This window comes from Lipophrys pholis, assembly GCF_963383615.2.
Source record: "Lipophrys pholis genome assembly, chromosome: 3".
Taxonomy (NCBI): domain Eukaryota; kingdom Metazoa; phylum Chordata; class Actinopteri; order Blenniiformes; family Blenniidae; genus Lipophrys; species Lipophrys pholis.
Genome location: NC_137627.1, coordinates 16,038,730 through 16,064,783, shown reverse-complemented (window position 1 = coordinate 16,064,783; position 26,054 = coordinate 16,038,730). Strand labels below are relative to the sequence as shown.

At 42.8% G+C, this 26,054-nt stretch overlaps 1 protein-coding gene across 4 annotated transcripts in view; it reads right to left on the bottom strand.

The window, feature by feature from the left end:
- rsrc1 (arginine/serine-rich coiled-coil 1) overlaps positions 1–26,054 on the bottom strand; it is a 148,097-nt gene that overhangs the window by 19,951 nt on the left and 102,092 nt on the right. For all 4 annotated transcript variants that reach the window (XM_080460396.1, XM_080460398.1, XM_080460399.1 and 1 more), the window contains one exon: positions 6,732–6,803. In XM_080460396.1, coding sequence (XP_080316522.1) covers positions 6,732–6,803 — 72 coding nt within the window. The remainder of the gene's footprint in view (positions 1–6,731; positions 6,804–26,054) is intronic.

The following is a 26,054-nucleotide window of genomic DNA, read 5'->3' as shown; positions in this document are numbered from 1 at the left end:
GGCGATAGCTGGGCTGCTATCAAGTCAAAACATGTCATTCCATAGATATCTTTATAGAAATTATTAAGCTATATGCCCCATAGCTGACAGCCCCACCAGGGAGCATCAGCATCCCATTACCGCGGCACAACAAGGGGTCAAACAGGGTTAGCGGGATTCAGCATTCGCCTCCACTCGTTCATGGGACCAGCAGCCGCGCTCAGGACAGGAGGTCACCTAATCACCTTGCCGAGCCATCTCCGTGGGAGAGACGGGGAAGCAAGAGGTAAAGGGGGGGGGGGGGGGGGGGAATCAACTTTAAATTTGCAGTGATGAAAAATCAATAAAGCAGTAATTGCTTGGCTTATCACCATGCAATGAAACAAATTGGGAGGAGAAGGAAGGCAAGGAGAGGGCTGGCGTCCATGCCGCACGCCAGGGCTTTTTTGGCGGCGAGAGAGAGCGAGGGAGGGAGAGAGAGAGAGAGCGAGAGAGCTATAGAGAGAGAGAGAGGAGTTTGGGCTTCAGTGGTCCAAAGCAAGGAAAAAAGGTCTCCTCGTGATAATTAAATCTTCTCACACTGATTTTCTGCCAAATTTATTTCCCTGGGGACCATAACTCTGATTCAGTGCTTACAAGCCTTGCATAACTAATCATTTCAATGTGGGGGGAACGACAAACCTGAATGAATAGGGAGGAGAGAGGAGGAAATAAAAAGAGGGATGGCTAGACTGAATCTGTAGCACTATTCATCTCAAAATCAATCATTATTTAGGCAGGACAAAAATCAGGAATAAATACAGACAGTTCTTCTGTAAGATGGGGCTTTAAAAAAAAAAAGAAAAGAAAAGACCTTTAAAGCGAAGGTGTAATTGACTGTCAGTGTGCTACTCTTTCCCACTTTCTATGAAGTGCTATACTGGCAGAAAACATCCTTTAATTCCTGGAACAAATAGAAGCCATGAAGCCAATGAAGTGTCGGTTCAATATTCTTCTGACTGTTCCTGGCATGATTGTGTTGAACATAATAACACAACAAATAAGGCCATTTATCTGAAGTAACGACAGGAGATGAGGCTAACTCCACTAATCAATTCCGAGTCGATACAAACCAGATTTTCTTACATCAAAATCACTGAGACGGATCTTCCTTCAGCGCAGAGTGCACAAGAGCAATACAGGGCCTCCCTGGAGTCCAAAGGTAGATCATATAGCCAGTGGAAAGAACACAGTTTAAAAAAAGGACCGCGGTCTACCCTGAGCAAGGATGCTGGGAACGATAATTATAGCCGGGTATAATTCAGACACTCTCCTTATTGAATCCTCATGTTTTAGTTAATGTGATGAGATCATTGGACACCAGATCACTCGTGTTTACCAGCGGATGAATTTCACCGCTTGTCCTTCAAGTGATGCTGCTCGGCGAGGTAGCGTGGCACGCCACACCATGGCCCTGGTAATTAAAACATTTAAAGCAGAGGCAGCCCCCCGTGCTCTCGGGGTGTGATATGGGGGTCACGCGCCTGTAGATTCTAATTTGCGCGCCATTTGTATTCATGACAGGCACGTGCTAAATATTTAACAGCAGCCTGGCAGGAGTTTTGTATTGTTAGGCTTTCCAGGTCAAATAATTTGATTTCAAGGCAGATTACATTAAGCGTCAATGTCCAAGCCACCACTCTCACTTGCCTCTCATTTCCTGTCTTTTATTACAGCCGAGATAGGCCACAACTGAAGGGATAAGGCTCTGGATTATACAGGAGCTTGTTATCCATGGATTAGTTGTTATTTTCAATTAGAAAAAAAGGGACCACATCAGTTGTAGAGACACACACACACACACACACACACACGTTCCGTTGTTACATGCAATCGGTCGTATGCAGAGCAAAAACTTTAGCTGAGCGTGTAATCACACCAAACACGAGCGGCGTGATTTCAAATGACAATGCAGACACATTTCGACTTACGCTGATTGTCCTTTACTAAGATATCCTTCAGTTAGTGCTGGAGTGTGCGTTCTCACGCTCCCCTTTCTTCTTGGTGCAGCACGAGCAAAGGCAGGAAACCATATCCAGACATTTTCTTTTGGAGCCCGGGCCTCGTGGTGATTGACAACAGAGCTAGTTAAATGGTGATGAGGCGTTAATGGATGCTGGGTCGAGGGGGGCTGAAGAAGGGGAAGGGGTGGGGTAGGAGGGGTGGGGGTGGGGGTGGGGGCTGCGATTGAATATTTAATGGTCATATAATTCCTGAAAACACACACACACACACACACACACACACACACACACACACACACACACACACACACACACACACACACACACACACACACACACACACACACACACACACACACACACACACACACACACACACACACACACACACACACACACCCAACCCATGACCTGTCCTACACACTGCGTAATTAGGGAAACAGTCCTTTCGTTTAACTGCCCAAAGAGCAAACGGTAGGTATATATTCCCCTAATGATATGGGTTAAAGAGCTATTATACGTCTCATTAAAATATATGATCTCTCAATCTGCCGGTGGTTTGAGGTAATGGGGACGGAGCAGGTTCGGCGCTAAAATATCATCTGCACTGCTATAGGCTACGGTAAAAGTGGTATCTGCATAATTGTGTGTGTGTGTGTGTGTGTGTGTGTGTGTGTTTAAAAGATGTTTCCTTCTGTGCAATAAAGAAGCAAAGAATCACAGCACCAGACATCACGCGACCGAGGTGTTTGGGTGTTTGTGGAGGGTCAGCTAAGGTGATACATCAGTATGGGAGAGTTAATTGAAGTTTTCTGATGCATATTTTAATGTCAACAGGTTGACAGGTTAATGCTTTTCTCAACTCTAAGGCTACACAGAAAACAAGGAATTAAAGTGTTCATTAAATCCAACAAGGCTCAGAGTGGAGACAGATTTGCTCGTCATTTTTTTTTTATAAGGCCTGGACAAGTTGTGAGATTCTCAGATGTTCCCTTGGAACATACGGCCTTCAAACAGCTTGTTAAAACAACGTTCGGCTCCCGTAGCTGGATTCGCCGACTGATAATCACCAAGTCACTGTTCACTGCGCACATGTGACAGAACTTTGCCAAATTTCTGTCCTAAACTCAGAATATGGAGATTGCACAGTGTTATATTCCTGGTTCTGGACTCTGAGGTAGATTGTTTTGTGTCCTGCCAATGTGGAAAAACTTTGATTTTATTTTTTGGATTGTTTTCATCTTTCGTTTGAGATTTGGAAGAAGTATTTTAACTGCTCCGGTGTAAAAAGAAAGCGTGTTATTTGTTAAGTTCAGGCTCATTCTCCCACACCTTGAAAACCTCTGCTATATAAATTTGATCAGCAGCAAACAATAACTGCAGGAAACAATGACAAAATATTTATTATTATAAATTGTCATTTTGAAAAGGTTGTAGTTTACTTTTGTCTCTCCTGGATATTGGATATTTTGTCAATTTGAAAAAACAAACAAATTTTTTTTTATTTTGATCTCCATGGAATTTGCAGGGGAAAAAAACCCAACTAAAAATTAAACACATTTTTTTTTCAATTGACATTAAAAACACCACAACTTCTACCACAAAGGGGCCAAAAGTGTTTAATTTTTAAGATAATTGAAATGATAAGCTGCATCCAACAATATTTTCTTTATAATTCAGTTACACTAAATAACAAACATTATCACTCCGATCGGCTGCTAAATTTCTGATTAAATGATAACGCCTGCGCCAGTTGAAGGTATTTAAGAATTACAAAATGGGTAAGATTCAGAAGGATTGTTAATGGTTGATTTGGATTCCTGCCCGGCAGTACACGCACTGCTCAGCCACACAGGAGGACTGTGGTTTGAGCAGTGCCTTCAGTAAAGTGCCAGCTGACAGCCGAGTCCACACAAACAGACTGTGTTACTCTGGCAGTCAGTCCATCTTATTATAGTTGGACTCACCATGTTAGCTAAAAGCCCCCTGGGCAAACAAACAGCATCTCTCAGCTTTAATAGCCTAAACAAGGCAAGCGACTAACAAAGGAATCATCCAGCCCTCATATTCTCACATACTTTCATATCATATGTTTCCTTTTTCAACTGCTAGCATCATCTGGCTGCCCTTAACCAGAAAGCCAAACACGCCTTTTAAGTGGAGACTACTTTGTTAACTGATGACCACAGGGCCAGTTATTGATCCTTTTTTTCCTCTCGCTCAGTAAACCCCGGCTGATAAAGAAAAAAAAAACAAAAAAAACAAACAAAAACAAAACCCTCTTCTCTCCGGGCTCTACAGTATGCAGCCACAGTTCGCTACAATAATAGCTTGCATATCATAGCATCCACATGAATCAGATCTCGGTGGTTTTCGATTAGGGCTAAACTAACTCAAACACATTGCCAGTCTAGGATGAGAATCTATTTATGAACGAGGAGTGTAGGTGGTAGTGTTCTCCACTTCTCCCCCTCCATTCTCTTTAAAAGGTTTTTTTCTCTCTCTCATTTCGGTTGACTTAGCGGTTCAAGTGTAAACTTTCTAGTCGTGTTGACCTCTGCGAGGCCCTGCAGGGAATAAGGAGACCCCTGGTGATCTGCTGTTTAGCTGCAGCAGTGGCCCACCTCCTCCATTTTAGCTGTGCTGGGAGGAAGGGCAGGAGGGGATGGAGCGGGCTGACTGTTGCGTGTGCGTATTTGTGTGTATTTATGATGGTGCCACTGGCTTCTGCTGCTAGCTCGGCGGGGCGAATCATCAGGGCCACCTTGTCGTGCCTCTTTGATCCCGCTTCCCTGTGTCGACGCACGTGAAAAAGGGAATACAATGATCACCCCCTCGAAGGCAGTGCCTGCGCAGCGTGCTACAAGCACAACACCTTGGTTTATTTTATTTTATTTTTTTTCCCACGGCGAACTGTGCAGTGAAGGAAGAGGGAGCTTTGAACAGAGGGGAGAAGGAGTCAACTGATTCCAAAAAAGAGGCAACCGTGCAGCGTGAACTTTGCTTAAGAAAGCGATTTGACTGGGAACCTTGATCTGTGGCCCCAAGCAAGGCACTTCGTCACCACTTTGGCAGTTATTCCACCCAGAGTTGAGAGAGGAAAATAAGAGGAGGGGGGGGGGGGGGGGGGGGGGGGCTGAGGAGGGGTGCAAAAAGTTGATGTGGACAAATAGAAGTAGGAGGAAGGAGAGTATGTGAAAAAGAAAGTAGAAAAAAAAAAAAAAAGGGAAGGCGAGACAGAGCACCGAGACGATGAGAAATGATTATTATTAGCGTGAAAATGGCAGAGAAGCTGAAAAAAAAAATGAAGGAGACAAAACCAAAACAGGGTGCAAAAGAGAGAGAGAGAGAAGGAGGGAATCAATTCTTCCCAGAACTCGGAGACTAAAGCAAGAGTGCAGGGCTAATTAGTTTCTGATGGCTGGACTTTCATTTGGCTAAAAGGTCAGCTAACTTTAAAGGTCACGCTGCCATGCATCCTCAATGCAAACACAAAAAAATTACACAGAGAGAGAAGCAGGAGGGTCCAGCCAGCGATATAGAAAAACGCCTACACCAGAACAAATGACTCTACCGCGCGCGCACACACACACACACACACACACACACACACACACACACACACACACACACACACACACACACACACACACACACACACACACACACACACACACACACACACACACACACACACACACACACACACACACACACACACACACACACACACACACTGTGTTGACAACAGCACATTTAATATTCTCATTTATATCCTCCTCTGGTCAGAAAAGGACCGAGATCATTATTCTATCTGAGGACTTTTAATACTGTTAGCAAATCCACAGCAAATCACTCTTGACTGTATTTAAATGTATATCAGGATGATCTTTGTGTGTGTGTGTGTGTGTGTGTGTGTGTGTGTGTGTGTGTGTGTGTGTGTGTGTGTGTGTGTGTGTGTGTGTGTGTGTGTGTGTGTGTGTGTGTGTGTGTGTGTGTGTGTGTGTGTGTGTCCTGTGCTGGTGGTAGTGAGGGGGTTCAGGTTAAATTTACAGCCTGCATTGCAAAGCACATTTTTGCATTTCTGCTCTGCATTTTTATGTAGATTACAGCCTTCTTAATAAAAACTAAGAAGTGTAATCAGCCCTCCGAGTTCATGCTGTGCAAAAGTGTGGAAGATCTATGAAAGTAGAAGTGGCGCGTTACAGAAACTTGAGGCTAATGTGTTAATACGACCATATTAGAGGAATAAAAATGTCCATAATCACTGACGCTGCAGAACCTCAAAGGGTTACCTGGTTGGAATGCGGGCAGCAGATTTTGTGCCATCGCATTCACTATCATATATCACATGAATTACAGTTTTTTTTTTTAGTTTTTTTAAACAGATAAAGTTGATCCAGCTGATTTCCGACAACCACGTTACAAACAGAAGCAACAGATGTCTCACTGCCCACAGTTTTTTTTTTTTTTTTTTTTTTGTTTCCTCCCGGATTTTCTGTTCCCACTCCTCAAAATTAGTATCGAACACGTTTTGATAGAGAACAAAATATGGAACAAAGCCTTTCTTGAAATATTTTAATTATTCAACTGTTATCCTGCCAACAACTTTAATACTTCCATTTTTGTTACATTTCATGGGTAAAGGCGTCGCTTTTTGATTCTCTGTGTGGCTGCATTGTCACTTTGGAGCGACAAAAATGAGCGTACATGTTGGACAAACAACTGATACACGCACGCGTAACTCACCTTCTTCTAGTTTCTTCCGGGCTTCCTCCTCTCTCTTGGCTACTTTGGCTCTCAACACCTCGTCTGTCTTGGCTGGGAGAAAAAAAGAAAACATACAACACAGTCACATCTTCAGAAACCCCTCAACCGTTCATTGATAATATAATGAAACAACTGTTGAAGACGAGTCCAGAAATGGTTAGTACTACTCTAGAATTGAATATGGATATATTGTGGCATAATACATGTAATAGTTTTCAACCAAATTTGAAAACCTCAGTTCAAGTGATTTCCATTCCCCACCACCCCACAGCCAGTCGCATTTTACCTCTTCTGTGTCCAGTGTATCCCCTTCATCTGTTATAAATGACTCTTTCTCACAGTAATTAAAGTTACTGTATTTTCAAAAGTTTCAGTCTTTTAACAGAGACCACAGGATAAGTAATTAATTTAGGTTCATGTTGGATTTCATAAGGTATTGAAATCCAACATGATGCCTATCAGATGTGTGTGCAAGTCAGACTTTAAACACCACTTATTGTTTTCCGTTGAGATTTCTTGTAGAAACTTACAAAAAGACATGCTGGGGGAAATATGCACACACACACGTGCTACATCTTCCAACACTCAAATTGAATCTGAATTTTCTTTCACCGAACCATTGCACACTTTTCTTACAATAACTTTTTTTTTGTATTCAAAAGTTAGGTGATGAACAAAAGTTTAGTATTTTTTTTAATTTTCATAATAAATTAATAAGAGTCGTGAAACTTAACTTCATAAAAGTTGAGTAACGTACATGTTGTTGATATTGCATCGCAACATTTCTTCATCGACACCCAGATATTTTTCTTGTAGTTTTTAGTAGTTATGTGAGAAAAAAAACTGAAGTTTGAAATCAAACCATGGGGTTACGTGAACCGCACAGCTAAACCAAACATAGTAAAATAAAAGAGATTAAATTGTTGAAGCTGGAAGAACATATTTGTAAGGTTTACAGTTCATCTTTGGGAAAAAAAAACAAAACAAAAAACAACACTTATCAGTCATCACAGAGACTGAGGTAAAATATAAAACCAGCTTTTTCTCTGAATGAAAAGTGAGCGCACAATTCAACCAAAATTTCAATACTGGCTTCCTCTCCTCTCTGGAGCAGGCAGCAAAGCATCTCCTTCCCCCCCCCCTTGTACCTCTGTAAAAGTCAGCGTTTCTTCCTGAGAGGTGTTTATCGTCTTGGCATAATGAAAAGCTTAAGAGAAAGTGAGGCAGCGGGAGTAAACACTCGTCGGGGCATTTTAAGCGTGTCTCATCATGAACCGTGTTGTCTCGAATCCCTTTTTCCTCCACCTTTTCCCTTTCGAATAATCAAGATGTTAAGCCACATTAAAAAATATAATGCTGTGTATGGCAGGACTATCAATACTGCCTCTAAATTAATTACATTTCCGCTGCGACGCATCATTTATTTTGCAGCGTTAGGGCCTCTGCGGAGCCATTCGCCTTTATTGCTATCTCACTCGCTTGATGAGTGAGCTATGTAAAATTGAGTCTCCAATATCATTACACTTAATGAGTTTAAACTTTGAGAAAAAAAAAAAGAAAAAAAATAGAGGGAAGAGAAACAGAAGAAGGAGTGAGCAGTCAAGAGACGGAAGGGGGGGGGGGGGGGGGTGAGGAAGAGCATGAGAGTGCCGCACTGTTTTGGGGAAGTTAATACAATATAGGAGTGGGTGTAAGTGTTTGTGAGCGCTTACAGCGCGTTTGTGTTAGGGCACAGCTGTGGGTGTCCAAATGCGGTTTATTGCACCACTCGAGATGCCTGCACGGGCGTGTGTGTTTTGGCTGTTGTTGTCTGATTGTGTCTGTTAAGAGTTTGCACTGCAAAGTGAAAAAACAAAACAAAAACAAAAACAAAAACAAAACAAAACAAAAAAAAAGCATGAAAATACAAAACATACGTTTGTGTGTGCGTGCGCGTGTGCTTGCGTGTGCGTGCAAAAGGCCATGGGTTGTGCGAGTCTCTCTGTGACTGCACTGTTGTTTTTGTTCAGTAATTGGCGTAGACAAAGAACCCGTCACACCGCTGTTACGGCTGGTTAAGTCTGAAGGTTCCGCATCTTTACTAACAATGACTCTACATGGATGACTGAACCCGACTGAACCTTCCTCTACCTCCCTCAGCTAGGGCGTGTGTGTGTGTGTGTGTGTGTGTGTGTGTGTGTGTGTGTGTGTGTGTGTGTGTGTGCGTGCGTGCGTGCGTGCGTGCGTGCGTGCGTGCGTGCGTGCGTGCGTGCGTGCGTGCGCGCGTGCACAGGGGCACAGAATCGACAGCAGCCAATCTATTTCTCTTGGCAAACACAGTCATGATGGGGTAACTTTGTGTCTTCGTGCACTCAATATGGCGAGCACAATCTTTCATCTATGCAGCTACAATCAAGAGTTTCCTGGTTTGTATGCACAGATGTGTATTTGTTTGTATGCACGTGTGTATGTGTTGGCTTGTGTGTGTGTGTGAATGAACTGCTCTGTGTTCTTCACTCTTTGCTCGGGGCGAGCGAGAGGCAGGTAGACGGCAGAACGGTATTGGTGGTGTGATGGAGTGGAAGAGAGACGGGGAGAAAGAGGAGGGTGGGGGTGGGGGGTGGGGGGGGTAGGCAGATAGACGGGGGGCATGTAGGATAAAGGAAGAGCTAAAACAGCAAGGGAAACAGACAAACAAGCAAAAATATGAGCGAGAGAGAGAGAGCGAGAGAGAGAGAGCTCTGCCTGCGCGCACACATAACGTGCACACAAACAACAGGAGTGATTTGTCGCCTCTTTTTCTTTGCATGTTTATCCTCCACCTCTATCCCTTCATCCCTCCCCCAACAGGTTCTCTTATCCTCTCGCTCAGTTCTCTCCTTCTGTTTTGCCCTATCCCACCCCTCCCCGTTTTTTAATGCTTTCTCTTCCTTCTCTTGCTCATCTCTCCAGTACACTGTGCCTGGGGGCGATAGCAGCAAATCAAACTGTTTATCCATCTCTCATCAGTGCACTGCCTCACGGGGCTCCTGCCCCCTCAAAACAATGAAAGTAGGCCTGAGCGCTGAGCCAGGGATATGATTTAATTACATCAATAAGAAGCTCTGCTTTAAAGAAAAAAGATTAACTACAAAATAATGCATTGAAGCAACATACTTTGCCGCAGCATCATGAAAAGCCTTTTAACATTACGGTTATAAAAAAAACCCCAAACTTGTCAAACAATTACCAGCTGCGCCTATGTAGCATGTACGAGTGTCTGCGCGGAGCACTTACTGCAAGTGTATTTCTTGGCAACTTAGTGGATCCAGTTCATTGTCGGATAATTCTGTGATGGACTTTTATTAAAGCGGGTAATAAACGGCCGGGTGTTGGGGAGAGGAGAGGCCTTTCACTTCATTTAGACTTCGTTCAGTCTTGGCTGCAGGGGTGGAGGGGAAGACGAGGGACGGCAGCGAGAAGGGGCGGAGAGCCTCAGTGAAATCGCATTGTGATTATGAGTGTAATTGCAGCTCAGGGGCCCAGGGGCCATGTAGCTCCGATGGCGCTGGAAGATGTTTTATGCGAAGCAACAGAGAGGAGGAAAGTGAGAAAGAGAGAAAGAGGGAGAGTGGGAGGCAGACGCAGGCTGCCAGGTTGAATCTTTTTTTTTCTCCTTTTCTCCACCTCTTCCATCTCTTTTCTCCTCCCTTGTTTTCTGCCTTTCTTCTCCTATTCTCCCAACATTTTTCACCCCTCCTCACTTCTCCTCCTCTCTTCTTCTCCGCTTTCCTCCTCTCTTTTCTCCCCTGTCCTCCTCCCTTGGCAGGATTAGCTGGGTCTCGTTAGAGGGGAAATGTAATAATGCTCCCACCAGGTGGAATCGGGCCCGCTCCATTATCAGCCGGGAGATGGATGGGCCGTGTAGGGCCGGCGGGGGCCAAGCGCGCACGCAATTTAGATTCAATAAACTGGCAAAGCAAGACCCCCAATCTGATTTATCTCTTACATGCCGCCAATGCTTGCTGCTACGATGCTGATTCCCTATTACCGCTCAGAGAAGGACTATTCATTGGATGTAAGGCACGGCAGTCAGAGAGGCTTGTCGGGCCCCCGGGACGGCAGCAAAACAGATACAGCAGAGGGTTAATACGTTTACACACAGATAAGCAATTAAATCTAAGGCTGAGGTGAGTTATAGAGTTATTAAGAAGGGATTGGGGGGGTGGCGGTGTTATTCAACGCAAGAGTGTGGTAGCTTCGGCCTAAGGCCGGGTACAGAAAGTGAGTATTAGAAGTGAGAAAGGCTATCATATTATAGAGTTCGTGAGGTGAGAGAACAACAAAAGAGCAGCAGTCTGCCCACGTCGTTCAATAAACTCAATACAACACTCGCAAACTAGCATGCTGAGCACAGAGTTCAGCACAACTGTTACCCACTTAGTCTGTGAGCATTTTGTGCAAGTTTCTAACTATATGTATGCAAGTGCATGTCTTCATGTCATGAATGTAAGTGGGATCGTGTTGGCGGAGTGGCCATTTTCATATCCACTGTATACATGACTGCAAGTATGCGGCGCATTACATCTGATGCTGTGTGCGTGCGTGCGTGCGTGCGTGCGTGCGTGCGCTCCACACTGACGTTAGCAGTGTTTGCAGCGGTGGGTGTCATTTCGTCCAGCCGCCAATCAAAGTGAATCTGAATGTCAGCAGGAGAGGAGGCGTGATAAATCAGCCTCACACCCAACGACAAACAGAATATTAGAGGCAGCGCAGTGCCATTGGAAAAATGTCCCTTCCAATCAGCCGAGCACTTTACAGTGAAGCTCGGCAGCCGGGCCTCCGAACCGCGCTGAATACCAGAGAGACGGCGAAGACCGTAAATAAAAATAAATAAATAAATAAGCAGGAGACAGATAGGCAGACAGATGGACATGCTGGCACACCGACAGAGAAGGGCTGCGACAGCCACAGAGAAAGACACAGGAAAACAATGAGGCTGGGAGAGAGACAGGTAGGCACGCCACTTTGTTTTTAAAGAAGGTCGTGAGACACAGTGAAAACTGCTGGAAACAGATGACGTGCTGAAGAATATATTGTGAAAGTAACTTTGTTCCAATGGATCGATCAGACTGTAAAACATGATGCAGTGGAATGAGAAGTCACATTTCATACACAAATCTATTTATAAATGATGAAGGTATCATTTAATTTGCTGATGAATGACCCAAACAGCTGCACATCACTGGTGGTTTGTTGCAAAGTTAGTATATTCATCTGATGGCGTCGCAAAAAAATCTGAATATCAGTTAAATACTAATTACTTTGTCAGTTATTTGTACCCTCACAACATATAAAAAAAAAAAAAGTTTCAAGATTTTTAATTGTTAGAAGTAAAGACTTCTGTTTAAAGGAAAAAAGAAAAAAATATTAGAATTACAATATTTTCATGATTTCTAAATCATTTAATCATGGGCATATCAGATGAAGTTTGCTGCATTTACTAAATAAATGAGTGGATGATTTGGTATTATTTTAGAAGATCTGACCGGTTTTGAGTGGTATGAAGAAGCCCCAAAGAAATAGTTATTCGTCATTACTTGAGGACTTTAAAAGTAAAACCCAAACTTACAACATGAGGCATATGCTACCATCCCTGAGCGCATTTTCATCCAAACAATGTCTGATGCAAAACTTTCAAGTACTGCCGGGTGCAATTTTTTCAAAGGAAAGACAGAAATATTATAGTGCAACTATCAGAAAAAAAATGTACATTTAGGGAATACTAAGACAAAACTGCCAATAAATAACACAAAAGCTGTTTAGTTGTTTGTTATTTTAGTAAAAATTCTGATTGAGAAGCATCCAGTCCACAAAGCAGAAACAGAACGAAACTGCAGCAGGTGGAAAGAGAAATGCAATATCTCAAGTGACCACTAGGTGGCACAGTGCACAGACAACACAAGCAGGAGGATTTTGGCCAGGCCTTGTCATTTAAGAGTATGTGTGCATGCAGGTGGCTGTGGGTTTTCACAGGACTCTGTATGAAGACCTGCTCACCTCATGTAGCAGTAAGCTGTAATTCGCCATGGGAAGTCCTGATTGGATGTGAAGAGACACAGCATGAGGGGATTTGAATGTTTAGCAGGGGAAAGCATAAAAAACATTCGAGGGGGGAGACTATATCTCGCCAGCAGTGAATTCATGAGATTGTACAAGTCGTGTTTTCGCTCCGAGGAATGTCTCCTGATAAAAAGAGACATGTGAAATTGTAATCAGTTTACAAACACAGTGTATATGAATGAGTCTGAGCCGCAGACATATGATCGTCTAATTCTGCAGGCAGAGGACAGGAGACCGAAACCTGAATGATCTTTATCAAGGGCTTCCCTTTTCCTCTCTCATCAAGCTGAATTAATGACACCCATGAAATATTTACAAACCAAACAATTAGAGAGAGATATCTTACAAAATCAATCAATTATTCATTTGCCATCGTTGGAAAGAAGCTTTTTTTTTTTTTGTATCACTGCTATATTGAGAAGCTGGGAGGGTCCATCAATTAGGTGTGCTACTCCTGTGGTGTAATGGATGCTCCGGTGAAGAATGACTGTCGACGGCTGAGGTTTTCAAAGTGTTGGATGAGCATGAGCCGCCTCAACCCAAAATTTGGCCCCAAAATTCTCAAACCACATACACTCCGTCTAATGGCAGCTTTGGTTAAATGTCAGATTTCCTCGTGGTTTGCAAATAGTAAGATATTATTTTCAACAGCTGTTTGGATCTTTAAGCAATATTGTGATGCTTCGAGTCACCCTAAACTAACTTTTCTTTTATCATGAGGTTTTCTTTAAATGTTTTGGGAGAGAAAACTTTCGAGTGATTCTTGTTACTTTATAACTTGTGGAATCAAACTTAACTTATCAACCAGCTGAGGTGTGTTATAAAATTATTTTTTAAACCTTTTTTCATAACATTTTCAACATGGCGTGCGCCATTTAAAACTGCCTATAATACATTTTAAATGCCATATGTTATTTTTATTCTACAAAAATTGCAGAGGAGCAGTAGGTTATGACTTTTTTTCTGATTGAAAATGTTAGAAAGTAACATGGAATGTGTTTTTCTTGTTAGGAAAGTCATATAATAACACAATTAAACATGAAATGATGTTATATTAGATATCATGCAATAATACATAAAATCATGTAAGGCGGCATTAAAGGAAAAATTCCATTAACCAACTAATAACTCCTTGGGGAAATTCCTTTTTCATCTACCCATCCTGTTTCTAGGATGTTGGGCAGCCACATTGGGGGCTTAGAGGAGTTGATGAGGGTTCAAGGGTCTTGCTCAGGCACCCACAGTGGGTGACTTGTCCACTGTGGGATTTGAACCTGCGAACCTCCGATCCTAAGTCCGCTTCTCTGGCCTAGAGACCACCACTAACCCAAATAAAAAAATCATGAGTCTACATCAACATTTAAAAAAAGGTTTGCATAGTGTCTATAAAAAAAAAAAATCACTATTATATTTGATTAATTTTTTCTCCGGGACGTTAAAGGGTTACAAATCAACAAGACAAGTTGATTATGGGAAAAGGCGTCTGTCTGACCTCATGATTTTCTATTGCTGTGCCTCTTGTGGAAGCGCTTCACTCACCACCGAAGAAAACTCATCCTCACTTTGAAAACCACGTGTCCAAACAAAGGAGCGAGTAGAATGTGCTGAACATGCCTACCGAGACAGACTGTATCGACATGTGTGATATATGAAAGAATTAAGCATTCGCCATTGTTTAGGTCAGGAGCAACGTCCAAAACCTATGGAGCGTTGCTTATGCAAACGCTTGTTTCATTCATTTTTAAATCGGGCTCCTAACTCCAAACACCTGGGCTCCTTGTTTGTATTTTCCTTTCAGAGATCATGCTGCGATTGCATCTGTCAGCATCAAGCAGGAAAAGAATTAACAACAGAGGGGGGGAAAAAACAACTCAAGAGTTTACTTCACTGCATAAAAAAAACCCTCATATAATTCAAATTTAGATTCTATATCCAGCAGATCTTAATAGCCAAAGGTAACATGGGGTTGACTGGATGTAAACATCTTCCGTTCTGCTGTACACACAGCACAGTTCTATAGTTACAAGGTCCCAAGGCAAATAACGTATTTCTGCAAATCAAAACAATATTGCTTGGGTGAAATAAAACCGATGACCAAGGTTGCCCTCCTACCACAGTACAATCTGCAGTCACACCGATCAGCCAGATCAGTACGACCACTGAGAGTTATGGTAAAGTGTATGGAGAGTTTTGACAAATAGTGATGGCTTTTCATGATGATTTGGTCAGAGCATTTCCAAAACTGCAGCTCTTGTGGGGTTACAGGAGATGGAATGTTGGACACCCTCAGAGCTCCAGTGGAGCGTTATCAACCCATACTGTAGAGCTGCTCTACTCGCAACAAGGGGTATAGCACAATTTTAACTATAAGGTCATAATGTCATGGCTGATCGGTGTAAAAACTCTCTCATTAGACACGGTTTCTTGGCCTAACTCAAAACAAGAACATTTTCCTCTTTTATCAGTCTTCCACAGAAAATCTAAAGCTGAAACATCTTGGGGTGTGTATTTGAACTGTCGGAGAAGCATTTGTTACAGTTGTGTGAGACTGTACAGGCCATTATCTTTACAAAACAGTCGAGTAGAAGCGCAATGGTTGGCTGACCATGAAACAATAAGACTGGAATACTCTGTGGATTGACTCAGTGACGAGGCTCCGCTAACTTCGGGGTCAAACTGTCATATGTGGCCCACAGGGAAAAGCATTAAAAGAACCCGCCCGCTTTGGGATGCTATTCATGGGGCGAATTTGTTGCAGCTTCGAGGACCGAAATTTCCTCTTAAAGGTGGCTGGCCAGGGTGGCGTGGTGTGATGTCCTGAGCAGGAGTGACATCAATCACAGTTTCAGCACGACTTTGGCTTCTGTGATTCAAATGAGATGATTGTTGCATATGCTCACATTTCAAATGTGAGCTTGGCTCCGAATCAGATCTGTTTGGTGATCGAGATGTCTGCGTTTTATGAGGCTGCGCCCTGCACCTGCAGTCTCAAATGAGTCCGCAGTGGACTGGTGTGAGCAACTGATGATGACATATGAATCACAAGGAAATTATAAAAACCTTCTATGCAGGTAAAGCACCTGAAACAGTTGAATAAAAAGAAGAAACACTTTGAATGGGTGTAGCAACAACCAAACAGAAAGTTCACTGCTCTTCATTTGAAGAACTGTGCATATAAATATGTTTAATTGAAGGATAATTGTGAATCCAGAAGCTGGAAGTGATCATACTTAATGCGTGAAGGCCAGGCACCCCTTGGACATTTCACCAGTCCATTCCACAAATAGACAGTCAGACACACACATTCACACCTACAGGTAATTTAGAGTCTACAATGAATGTTAAACATGTTTTTGCACTGCTGGAGAAACCCACAGGACTCAAAGAAAAGAGAACATGCAAACAAAGCACAGGGAGGCCCATCTGGGACTTAAACCCCCAACATTCCGATCAAATCAATTAAAAGTCAGAATGTGGATGAGAAGGACCAGCCTCATTAACAACAGCAGACAATAGAATGTGAGGGAAACCTTGAAAAGCAGCTCTGGGGTTGATGTGGACCGAGCGGGTAATAAGATGAGCAGCAGGGTTTTCCTAATGCAAGTGGGTGGGCCTCCACCCAGCACCACAGCTTGCCCCCTCAACCTCAGAGCGAAATGTACACTGATTGTGCACCTACTCCCGTGCAGACCCAGGACCAAAGGCCTGAGAGGGGAACCACTAGAAACCTCAGGAGGAACTGAGGCCTCCAGCGGTCAGAGAGATCAAGCAGGAGGGTTACTCTAAGGACCGTGCCTTGCCATGGGCTGCACTCACAAACACACACACACACACACACACATACCTGGAGAACACCCGCAGATGTCCACATGCTGGAAAACAGCACCTCACATACAGAAATACATAATCCACAAGCCTTAGGGGAAAAGAAAAAATAACAACAAAGCCTCCATAATGTTAGCAGGTCAAACAGAGTTCAACCTTGAAACCACACTATGGAAAAATCATATGTAAATTATAAATGATTCTGCCTTTCAGGACTTTCAGCAGAAATTTTATTATTACAGTGATGTGTGCCTGTTTACTGCAAAATTAGCTGTTTACTGTTTTGACAGGAGGGTAGGCGTGCCTTCAAGAGCAGTACAAAAGTTGTGTAATGAGAACTTCACTGAAATCAGTGAGCGAGTGCATAACAGAGGTCTTGAGAGGGCAATCAGACCAAATCCATAATGCAGGGATCACACGGTGAAATATTAAGCATCCTGGGGCCTCTGAATGACATCTCACCCTCAACTTCAACCCTGTCATATCTCCACACGCCACTGTCTCCTCCTCACGCCTCTCTAGGTTCTCTTTTATCTCCTTCATGTGCCTCCCTTCTATCTTGCTCCTAACACCTTCCACTTTAAACCCTCCCCTGCTTCTTTTTACTTTTGCATCATTTTCTTTAGACGACGAGACACCTGTGCATCACATGCTTTCGTCCTATGAACCTGAAATGAACCGGCACAAGTTTTCAAAAGTGGGGATTGGTTGTTGAAGGGTTTTAACACTTTAAAACACAAAGGCGCTATGTTGCTGTGTCACTCAATCAGCATCTGCGAATATTACTATATCGTTGAGAACTTTCAAGCATGGTTGACATAAAAACATGTCTGATATCATGAAATATTATATTTGGAGGGACTTGTTTTTTTATTTTCAGGATTTCTTAACTAAAACCATAAAAACAATGTTGCCAGTTTATGTGAAATTCATCCAGTTTCACTGTTTGAATTATCGGACAAATTCAATTTTGTATTCTAATATCTGAGTTGTACCTTCATGTAGCCAGAAATGTCACATCAGGGCTTGCTGAGGTTAAAAACAAAACACATTCAAGACCATGAATATAACATGGCTTTACTTCAACAAAACAAAGCCACCGATCTGGCCTTCCTCCACCAGCTGTTGCTTCAATCTCTGGTTCTTACTTCTTTTATAATCCAGGTTTTGGTTGCATGTTCACAAATGAAAATAAAAGAACCATTTGCTTTGTCTAAAAGCACAGGTAATGATTTATACTTCTCCACGAGGGTAGTTGATCAATCCCACTTTATAGGTCTCCTGTACAAAGTCCTGGTTCCTAGTTTAAGGGGTTAACCCAGCATTACACAGATGAACGGTATATGACAACATAATGAAAGTTTCAATGAGTCCAATCTTTTAAAATACTAATGTTTGCGTGCTGAGGGGGAGAACAGCCCCAGTCACAATCACCAGCCACAAATTTGTTATTTCTATCCAACCACATTTTCAAATGGTGAAGATGTGTGTTAATTATTACCACTAATACGAGAGACAGAAAACCCATCAGCACTAAACAAGACTGGACATGAAATTGTGACTTTTTAACCCTTTTATTCCAAATCTTGTCTCAGTTGACAGGATGTGGCACGTATACTTCTGATGACATTAACTGAAATTATTTACGTTATCAAAAAAACTAAATTACCTGAGATAAGAGAAATAGAGTTTACGTCCATATATGCATTTATCTTTACTGCAACTACCAGGAGTGTCCAATCAGATAAGACTAATCTGAATGTAACAAGAGCTTCAAGAATACAAAGTAATACTGAATAATCCCCAGATATTGAAAGTTGAAGCTATCTTGGAAAACGTTGGACCATTTATACATTTTTTGCCCATTCTCTAGCAATAAAATCAAATAAATCCAGATGCTCTTGGCATAAGAGAGTTAATGGAAAGAATCAGAGTCATAATTGTCATAGTTATGAAAATAAAATAGTCATCATTTTCTTACAAATTCCCTGCCATTTTTTCAAAATATGTTCACAACTTAGCTCAAATTGAGCGCCATATCTTAGATCTAAAGCAGCCCTGCATTTCCCACAAGGAACAATAAAGCTGCCCACTGGTTCCTGGTTGGTTCGAATCTGTACGTAGATTTCATCTTAGCCTAAGACAAGAATTGTAAAGATTCTTAGTAAATGTCAGAGCAGTCTGAAATGTATTTAACTCTTTTGTGCGTGCTTTTTTTAAACAACCGGAAATTTCTTAAAAACAATTCGTTCAGTTTGAAATATTTGATTTGTCTGGTGCGCAGTAATGCTGTAGGCCAGATTTAACCACCTGGAGCTTTTGGCCTGGAGGCCATAAGTTTAACGGGCCTGATATAAATCAAACAATATCCAAATGATTTCTTGAGAGGTTTGTGTACTTAAATCTCTTTGACTGCGGCGTGAAATATCTCTGGTGAAGAGTTTTTAAACAGAGCTATGAGTGATAATTTAGCAGTTGTGCTCTGCAATTTCAGTCGAAAAATATGCTTGCCCGGTGTGTGTGTGTGTGTGTGTGTGTGTGTGTGTGTGTGTGTGTGTGTGTGTTTCTGTTCATTTATTCCAGCATGAATACACTTGAGAGTGAATGGTGGAGAAAAGGCTCTGGTTCCCCCGCTGAAAGCCTGCTGGATGCCATTGTAATGGCACACCACTGTGTGTCTGTGTGTTGTTGTGGCGGTGGTAGATGGGGCTAAATCTATCAGGACCCCCGCACATGAAAGGTAAACTGGAGCCGCTAATCGCAGTGCTGACACAAGGAGGTTCAAAAGGGCGGCCACTTAGAAAAGAAAGGCAGGAGAGCCGGGACCCTGGCAGCGTCAATAGGGCCCGCCACAACTGACCACATTACAGGAACAAACACACACCACAGAATCGACACACAGACTTGGTGGTCTCAGCTGCTTCCAGTCCGCTCTTTGCTGTGGACCTCATGAATGATGGGCCGATGGCCTGAGCGCATTCGTGCGCATGTGTGCTTCCAACAGAGGGCACATTATTCTTTGATTTCATGTGATAAATTCTGCATGGAAATTGTCTGCAATGTAGCAAAATACAGTGTGTGATTTATTTTATTTCCCAAAGAAAAACATGAATAAGTAATTGCAATCCTATATTATGCACTCTGAGGGACAAGGCGACTAATGCTGGCCTGATAACAAGACTCAGCGGACCATCAGAGGCAAGAAAGCAGGTGAGACCAGAGAAATAAATAAAGCAAAACACTTTAAAATTAATACAAGTTCAGGGACATATTTGACAATTAAATCTAAAATGTCAGCTCCAAAGATATAATGAAGGAAAACCAAATGGAGGAATGCATGAGAGAGGGAGAGGAGGGGAAGGCAGCCCGGCCCCCGGAGGAGGAGTGTGGAGAAAGAAGGAGGGAGAGCGGACAAATGACAGAAAAATACCCCCCCCCCATCCAACACTAAGGTAGTGTTGCACACTCCCTTCTCGCTTCCCTCTTTCTCATCTCTTAATGCTTATTTTCATCACTTTGCTTAAAATATTGATAATCAATTAGCACTACGTCTGTTTTGCTACAGGATCTGTGTCACGGTCTATCACTCTGTCAGAGCCAATTCGCCACTCATTCAAAGTTCATTTTTCCTTCGCGGCTCTGTGCCTTTGGAGGAGTCATTACGCGGGGAACATAGCCCGGGGTGCAATCACCTATTCTCTTTCATTACTGGGGAGATGGAGAAGGTGAGAGAGATTATTAGAACTTTGGAATGATCACAAAGCTTCACGCCGCCTGTCAGATCCCCCCTACGTGTAATTCATCTGGCCTCCCTACCTCCCCCCCAAACCCTAGTCCCCCCCCCCCCCCCCCCCCCCCCCCCCCCCCTCCACCCCACCCCACCCGCCCCCTCTCTCCCCTCCTCCCTGGCAGCCTCAGCCAGGGGTTTGGCCACAGACATTATTCATGAACATCTGCAGCGCGCTGAATATTCCACAGCCTCCGCCGTGATGAAAAGGGAACTGCCCCTTTGACTTGAAAATTAACATGCCGGCGCAGAGATTATGGACGCGCCGCTTCGTTTCCAAGCCGAGCTCGGCCACGCTGAGACGGGCCCGAGCTGGCAGTTCAGGCTGGGCTGAGCCCAGCAGAATAAACGGAGCAGGTGAAGGATTGGCGCTTTTTTGAAATGGCGTAGTGTCTGTTTCAATGGGTAACAGGGAAACAATCAAATTATTAATACGATTTTATTTTAGAGTGATAAAAGTGAGCGTTGTGCATTCAAAGCAGACCTTCCTTTTGGAAAAGCCCTCAGTGGCGGACTTACAACTCTCTGTGGTCACTTCAGCCTGAAGCCTTCAGCTTCAGTGGCAATCATTACCCCACGCTGAGCTTCATAGAGAAGACCACTAAAATCAAACTCTGGGATTATTGGGGGGAAAAAAAACACTAAAGTAATCTTTTGCTGCTAAATAACAATGAAAACCACTTAGTATTTCAAAAGCCTGGCTGCAGCACATTATTACTTTTCATTCTCACGTCCAGTTTTGTCAAAAAAAGTGGAAATATTTTTGTTATATAGGACCAAAGTGGTGCCTATGATTCTTTCGTTAACCCATATATTCCCATACTGTTGGTGCTGACAGCACCGGCCTGTCGTCTACTAATCATAACCACGACCTGTGGATTGTTTAGGTTACCTAGAAAATTCTAAATATGACCAGAAAGTCGAGAAATGGAGCTTTGTGTTCAACTCTACTCATCATTGATGCCTTCAGGGGTTCTGCAGAATGACTGCCCACTCATAGACAATATTTATCCAGCATTCCACATATTTATAAGAGGAGCTTCTCAATACCGTAAAAAAACATGGGGTGATATGGAAGGACTCCCTGTTGGTAAAAGTTGAAGTTATCGGGGGAGAAGGGGCCTGAAACACTCACTCAGTGCACAACTTCGCAAAATTCTACGAGCAGAAAATCCAGGTGTCCTGAGTTTTATTAAAGTCATAGGAAGGACTTTTAAGGCAAATCCAAGTTTTCAAAAAGTTCTCTGGACTTCATCATTGGTCATAGATCTAGACTTGTGTGTGCAGCTGACTCAAAGCCGGCGTCACATTTGTGAGGTTGGAGTCAATAAATGAGTGTTTGTACTGAAGATACTTTACAAACACGTTGTTTGCGAATCAAATCGGCTTCAAATCGATTTGACAAGCCAATAATTTACAAAATAGCAGCAACTCGAAACATGGAGAGCGGCGCTGGAGCTGGGTCAAAGCTAAAATGTTCATATTACACATCACACTGCACCCTCTCACCTCAGTGTATTTCTGTCTTTCTTTCTCCCCTGAGTGTCTCTACATGAAAAGCTCAGGCAGAGAAGGGAGACTCTTCCTCTCTCACACCAGGAGCACCAGTGCTGGAGAGAAGCCAAGCGCCGTCTCTCTGCCAGACTCCACTTAAGGTGCTTCACCCTCACTGTGTCGCCAGAGAAGAGCAGGGAAGCAGGTCCTGGTTTTGTGACTGTGGTATGAATGTAGAATCATAACAAAAAAAAGATGTACAGTACTAAAACAAAAGCATTAGGTTGGTCTTTGGGGAAATTTTCTAAAAGGTTTTCAAAAGCAGTCTTGATAGTTTACTTTACTTACTTACTAGAATGGCCCTGTATTTGAACCCACAGCGCGCTCGCCCTCACAGCAAGAAGGTTGTGGGTTCAAATACAGGACGTCTCTGTGTGGAGTTTGCATGTTCTGCCCTTGTGTGTGTGGGTTCCCCCGGGTACTCCGGTTTCCCCCACGCTCCATAAAAACATGCACCGGGGTTCCCTGAGCAAGACCTCATTGCATTATGGACATTATGGGGGAAACACCGTCACTTCCATGACCTCTTGTTCTTCTTTACCCTGAAATGAACACTGGCTGTGTGTTTGGGATTATTTTCCTCTGCTGCAGTAGAAATGTCAAGCCAATCACAATCCTTCCTTCTGATATTATTTGATGGATAGGTAGCATTATATGTTACAGACCTAGAAGTTGAGGATAGTACTGTATATATGAATGTGAAAGGAAAAGAGGTCCTATAAATATGTGACCTGATGCTATAGAATCAGCAGCTCTGTGGACGCAGAGCTGGAGATGAACCCTTTTATTCGTTATTATATAATAAAATCATTGAGGTATATTTGTAAGTCTGTCTGTATGTATCACTGTTAGCGAGATTACATCAAAACTACAGCACCGATTTTGGAGAAAGTTTCACCACAGATAGATATTAGGCCATGGAAGATTCCATAAAGTCAACCTTTGGCGGGTGTCAGAAATCCCTGATTGCTCTTGTTATGTTGTATTTTACATTTGAATAAGCTGTACAGAATTTTGGTCAACACGAGTTGCTTGTTAATGTGCTTTATAAATAAAGATTGACTTGATTTTCCTTCAAAGTAAACTGGTACACATTACCACAACAGGATGCCACAATATATACAATCACAGGGATTTGCCTCTTTGACAAAAACTTCAAATATTTATAAATAACTCCATTATAATCTCCCCACACAGACACTGTAGGAATATTAAAGAAGAGTACTATCAAACTGTGTTTATCTGTCTATCTCCAAGTGGATAGTCAGAGATGAATGAAAGCAAAAATCGTATAAAAAAAAAAAGTAAGCCAACACCAAATATGTATGTATGTATGAGTGTGTGTGTGAATGGCTGCAAATGTTTATTTTGTTGTTGTTGTTTTTTTTTTTTAAATGAAGGCATATTGAAAGTTGGCTATAAACATGTCTAAATACACTCAGTAGTGTTTCCACCCGGGCAATTACAGCAAAACACACAACAAAGCCAGAAGAAAAGAGGAAAATAGCCAGAATGTAAGCAGACAGACGTACAGTAAAGAGAGAGAAGAGGGAGACGGAGAGAGAGAGAGAGAGAGAGAGAGAGAGAGAGAGAGAGAGAGAGAGAGAGAGAGAGAGAGAGTACACTTTAATGTTTGTGAAAAGGGGAGCGGTTGGAGGCTTTCTGACACGGGCTGGAGCGGGACTTTGCGCTGCCTCTTGTTGATTGTAAATGGCAGAGCAAGTTTACTCTGGCAGCTGGAGCCAAAATGGAGTCTGACAGCTTTGTCAGGGAGTTTGAGCGGCTCAGTGGCAGGGCAGGAATCGGGATGATTCCATCTCTTTCATCTCCAAATCGCCGGCGTACGCTCGTGAAACCTCCGTGGTAATGAAAAAAGAGAAAGGGAAAGAGGAAAAAAAAAAAAAAAAAAACATGGGGGAAAGAGAAAAACCAGCCTGGCATAGTTTGGGGATGACAAGAGATTTTTCAAAACACTTGTCAAAATAGACCAGATATGAGAAAGAAAAAAAATAGAAGCAAAGATTGAGGAAAAGATGGCAGACCAAAGAGTGAGAGAGCCGGATGCAGAACAAACATGTCAGGAGATGTTAGCACGCACCACATAAAACACAGATATTAATCATCTCAACACTCATTCCTACCTTTTCTTTAGCTCCCTCTTTCACTGCATTATGGCTCACTGAAGTTCTCGCTCTCCAACCACTTTTTCTATATTATACAGGCCGCCTCTGCAACCTCAAAAACCTTTCGCTCCCCAAATCTGGTCTCAATATATGAATACTGTCAGCAACTTTGAGTGTACTTCGGGCCTATTTATTTTATCTTCCACTTTCAAAAACAATCCTCTCTGCGAACTCTTCACTTTTCTTCATGAGGGTATGAGGAAGATAGCCGAGAAAAGCAAAGACGTGTGTTTGAGAGCGGGGATTGACAGAATAAAGGAAGTCTTACTCACTCTGCTTTGTACTGTTACACTCGCATAGCTTTATCCCTCTGATCCCTTCTACCTCTATCTGCTTGCCTCGCTTTTTTTTTTCTTTTTCAATTTACAGGATTTGTTTGTGTGTGTCTGACAGTGAGGAGGATGATGTATAAAATTAATCTTTATCCCGGTTTTGTTGTGTTTCCTCCTCCTTGACAATGCATGTCAGTAATTAGCCGGCCAGTTTGGTTCCAGGCTTTTCGATGGGTGCCTCCGTTTGCCAACTTTTGCCTTTTGTTCTTGCCACATAATACCGCCCACTCGCCCTCGGTGTCTGTCTCCCTCTCTCCCCTCTCTTGCTCCTTGCCTCACACCCACACAGGGCGTTACACAATCTATCCAAATGTGCTTCGCTTTAAAACCCCATTACTTAGCCCCTGTTGTTTTGTTCAACACAATTAAAAGAACAGACCATTCATGAGAACTGGGAGAGCCTCCCTCTGCCCCGGCCTCCCTTCTCTCCTCCACTCCCTCCTCTTCTGTGGCTCAGTGTTGGCCGAGGAGTTACTGTGAACAGGCCAGCTTAGTTCCCCTAATTCCCTGGGTTTTGTTTGCATATAGGCTTAGTTTGGTTCCATTTGAAACTACTCAATGCCATGGCTCACCCCCTGGCTGCAACCAGGCCAGTGAGCAACTTTAAAGATGGGCCAGCCAAATGGAGAGAAACACACACACACACACACACACACACACACACACACACACACACACACACACACACACACACACACACACACACACACACACACACACACACACACACACACACACACACACACACACACACACACACACACACACACACACACACACACACACACACACACGAGCCCAACAAGGTTAAAGGGCACCGCCATCTAAGTACTGACACACTTCAAAAGGCTGAAAAACGCCAAGGCTTTCTCAGTAATGACAACCAACTGAGACTATGGCAGGCAGAGGGTCGGATGGTAATTTCAGGCTGAGGCCGTCCACACAAACGTGTTCGCCCTGCAGGTTGGGCTTAGTTCAAAGCGCAGGCAGGTAAATGAGAGAGAAGGCTCGTGGTCAGCGATGACCACAAGGTCCCAGCTAGGCAGGAGGTGTCAAAAGGAGATTGAAATGTCCATTATGATCTGTTGTAGGATTCACAACGCTATCCTCACCATCTATCAATCAAAATCTCACACAGTCTGCAGGCACTAACACTTGAGAAAGGCATGGATTTGACATTTGCAGATGGTGGAATAAACACTCATGTGAAAATAAGTCAGGCAACTATTTTGACAAATTCCCAATCAACATTTATTTTTAAAATTCAACAGAAAAACGTTTCCAGTTTTGATAACATTACAATTCACTATTGTTTTACTACTAATGCAATGCTTTAGGTTTCATATGGTTTGGTGCAGTTTAGAGAAATTGTGAAAGATCATTTTAACTTTTTCTGATGAAGCAGTTTATTAACTAATTATAAAATTTTGGGTTTGTTTTTTGGGTATAAAATAAGATTTTGTTCAACTTTGCTCAGATGTCAAGCAAAATGGAGCTCAAGAAAGAAATGCTGAAGCAGCTGGATGAGGACCAGACTAAC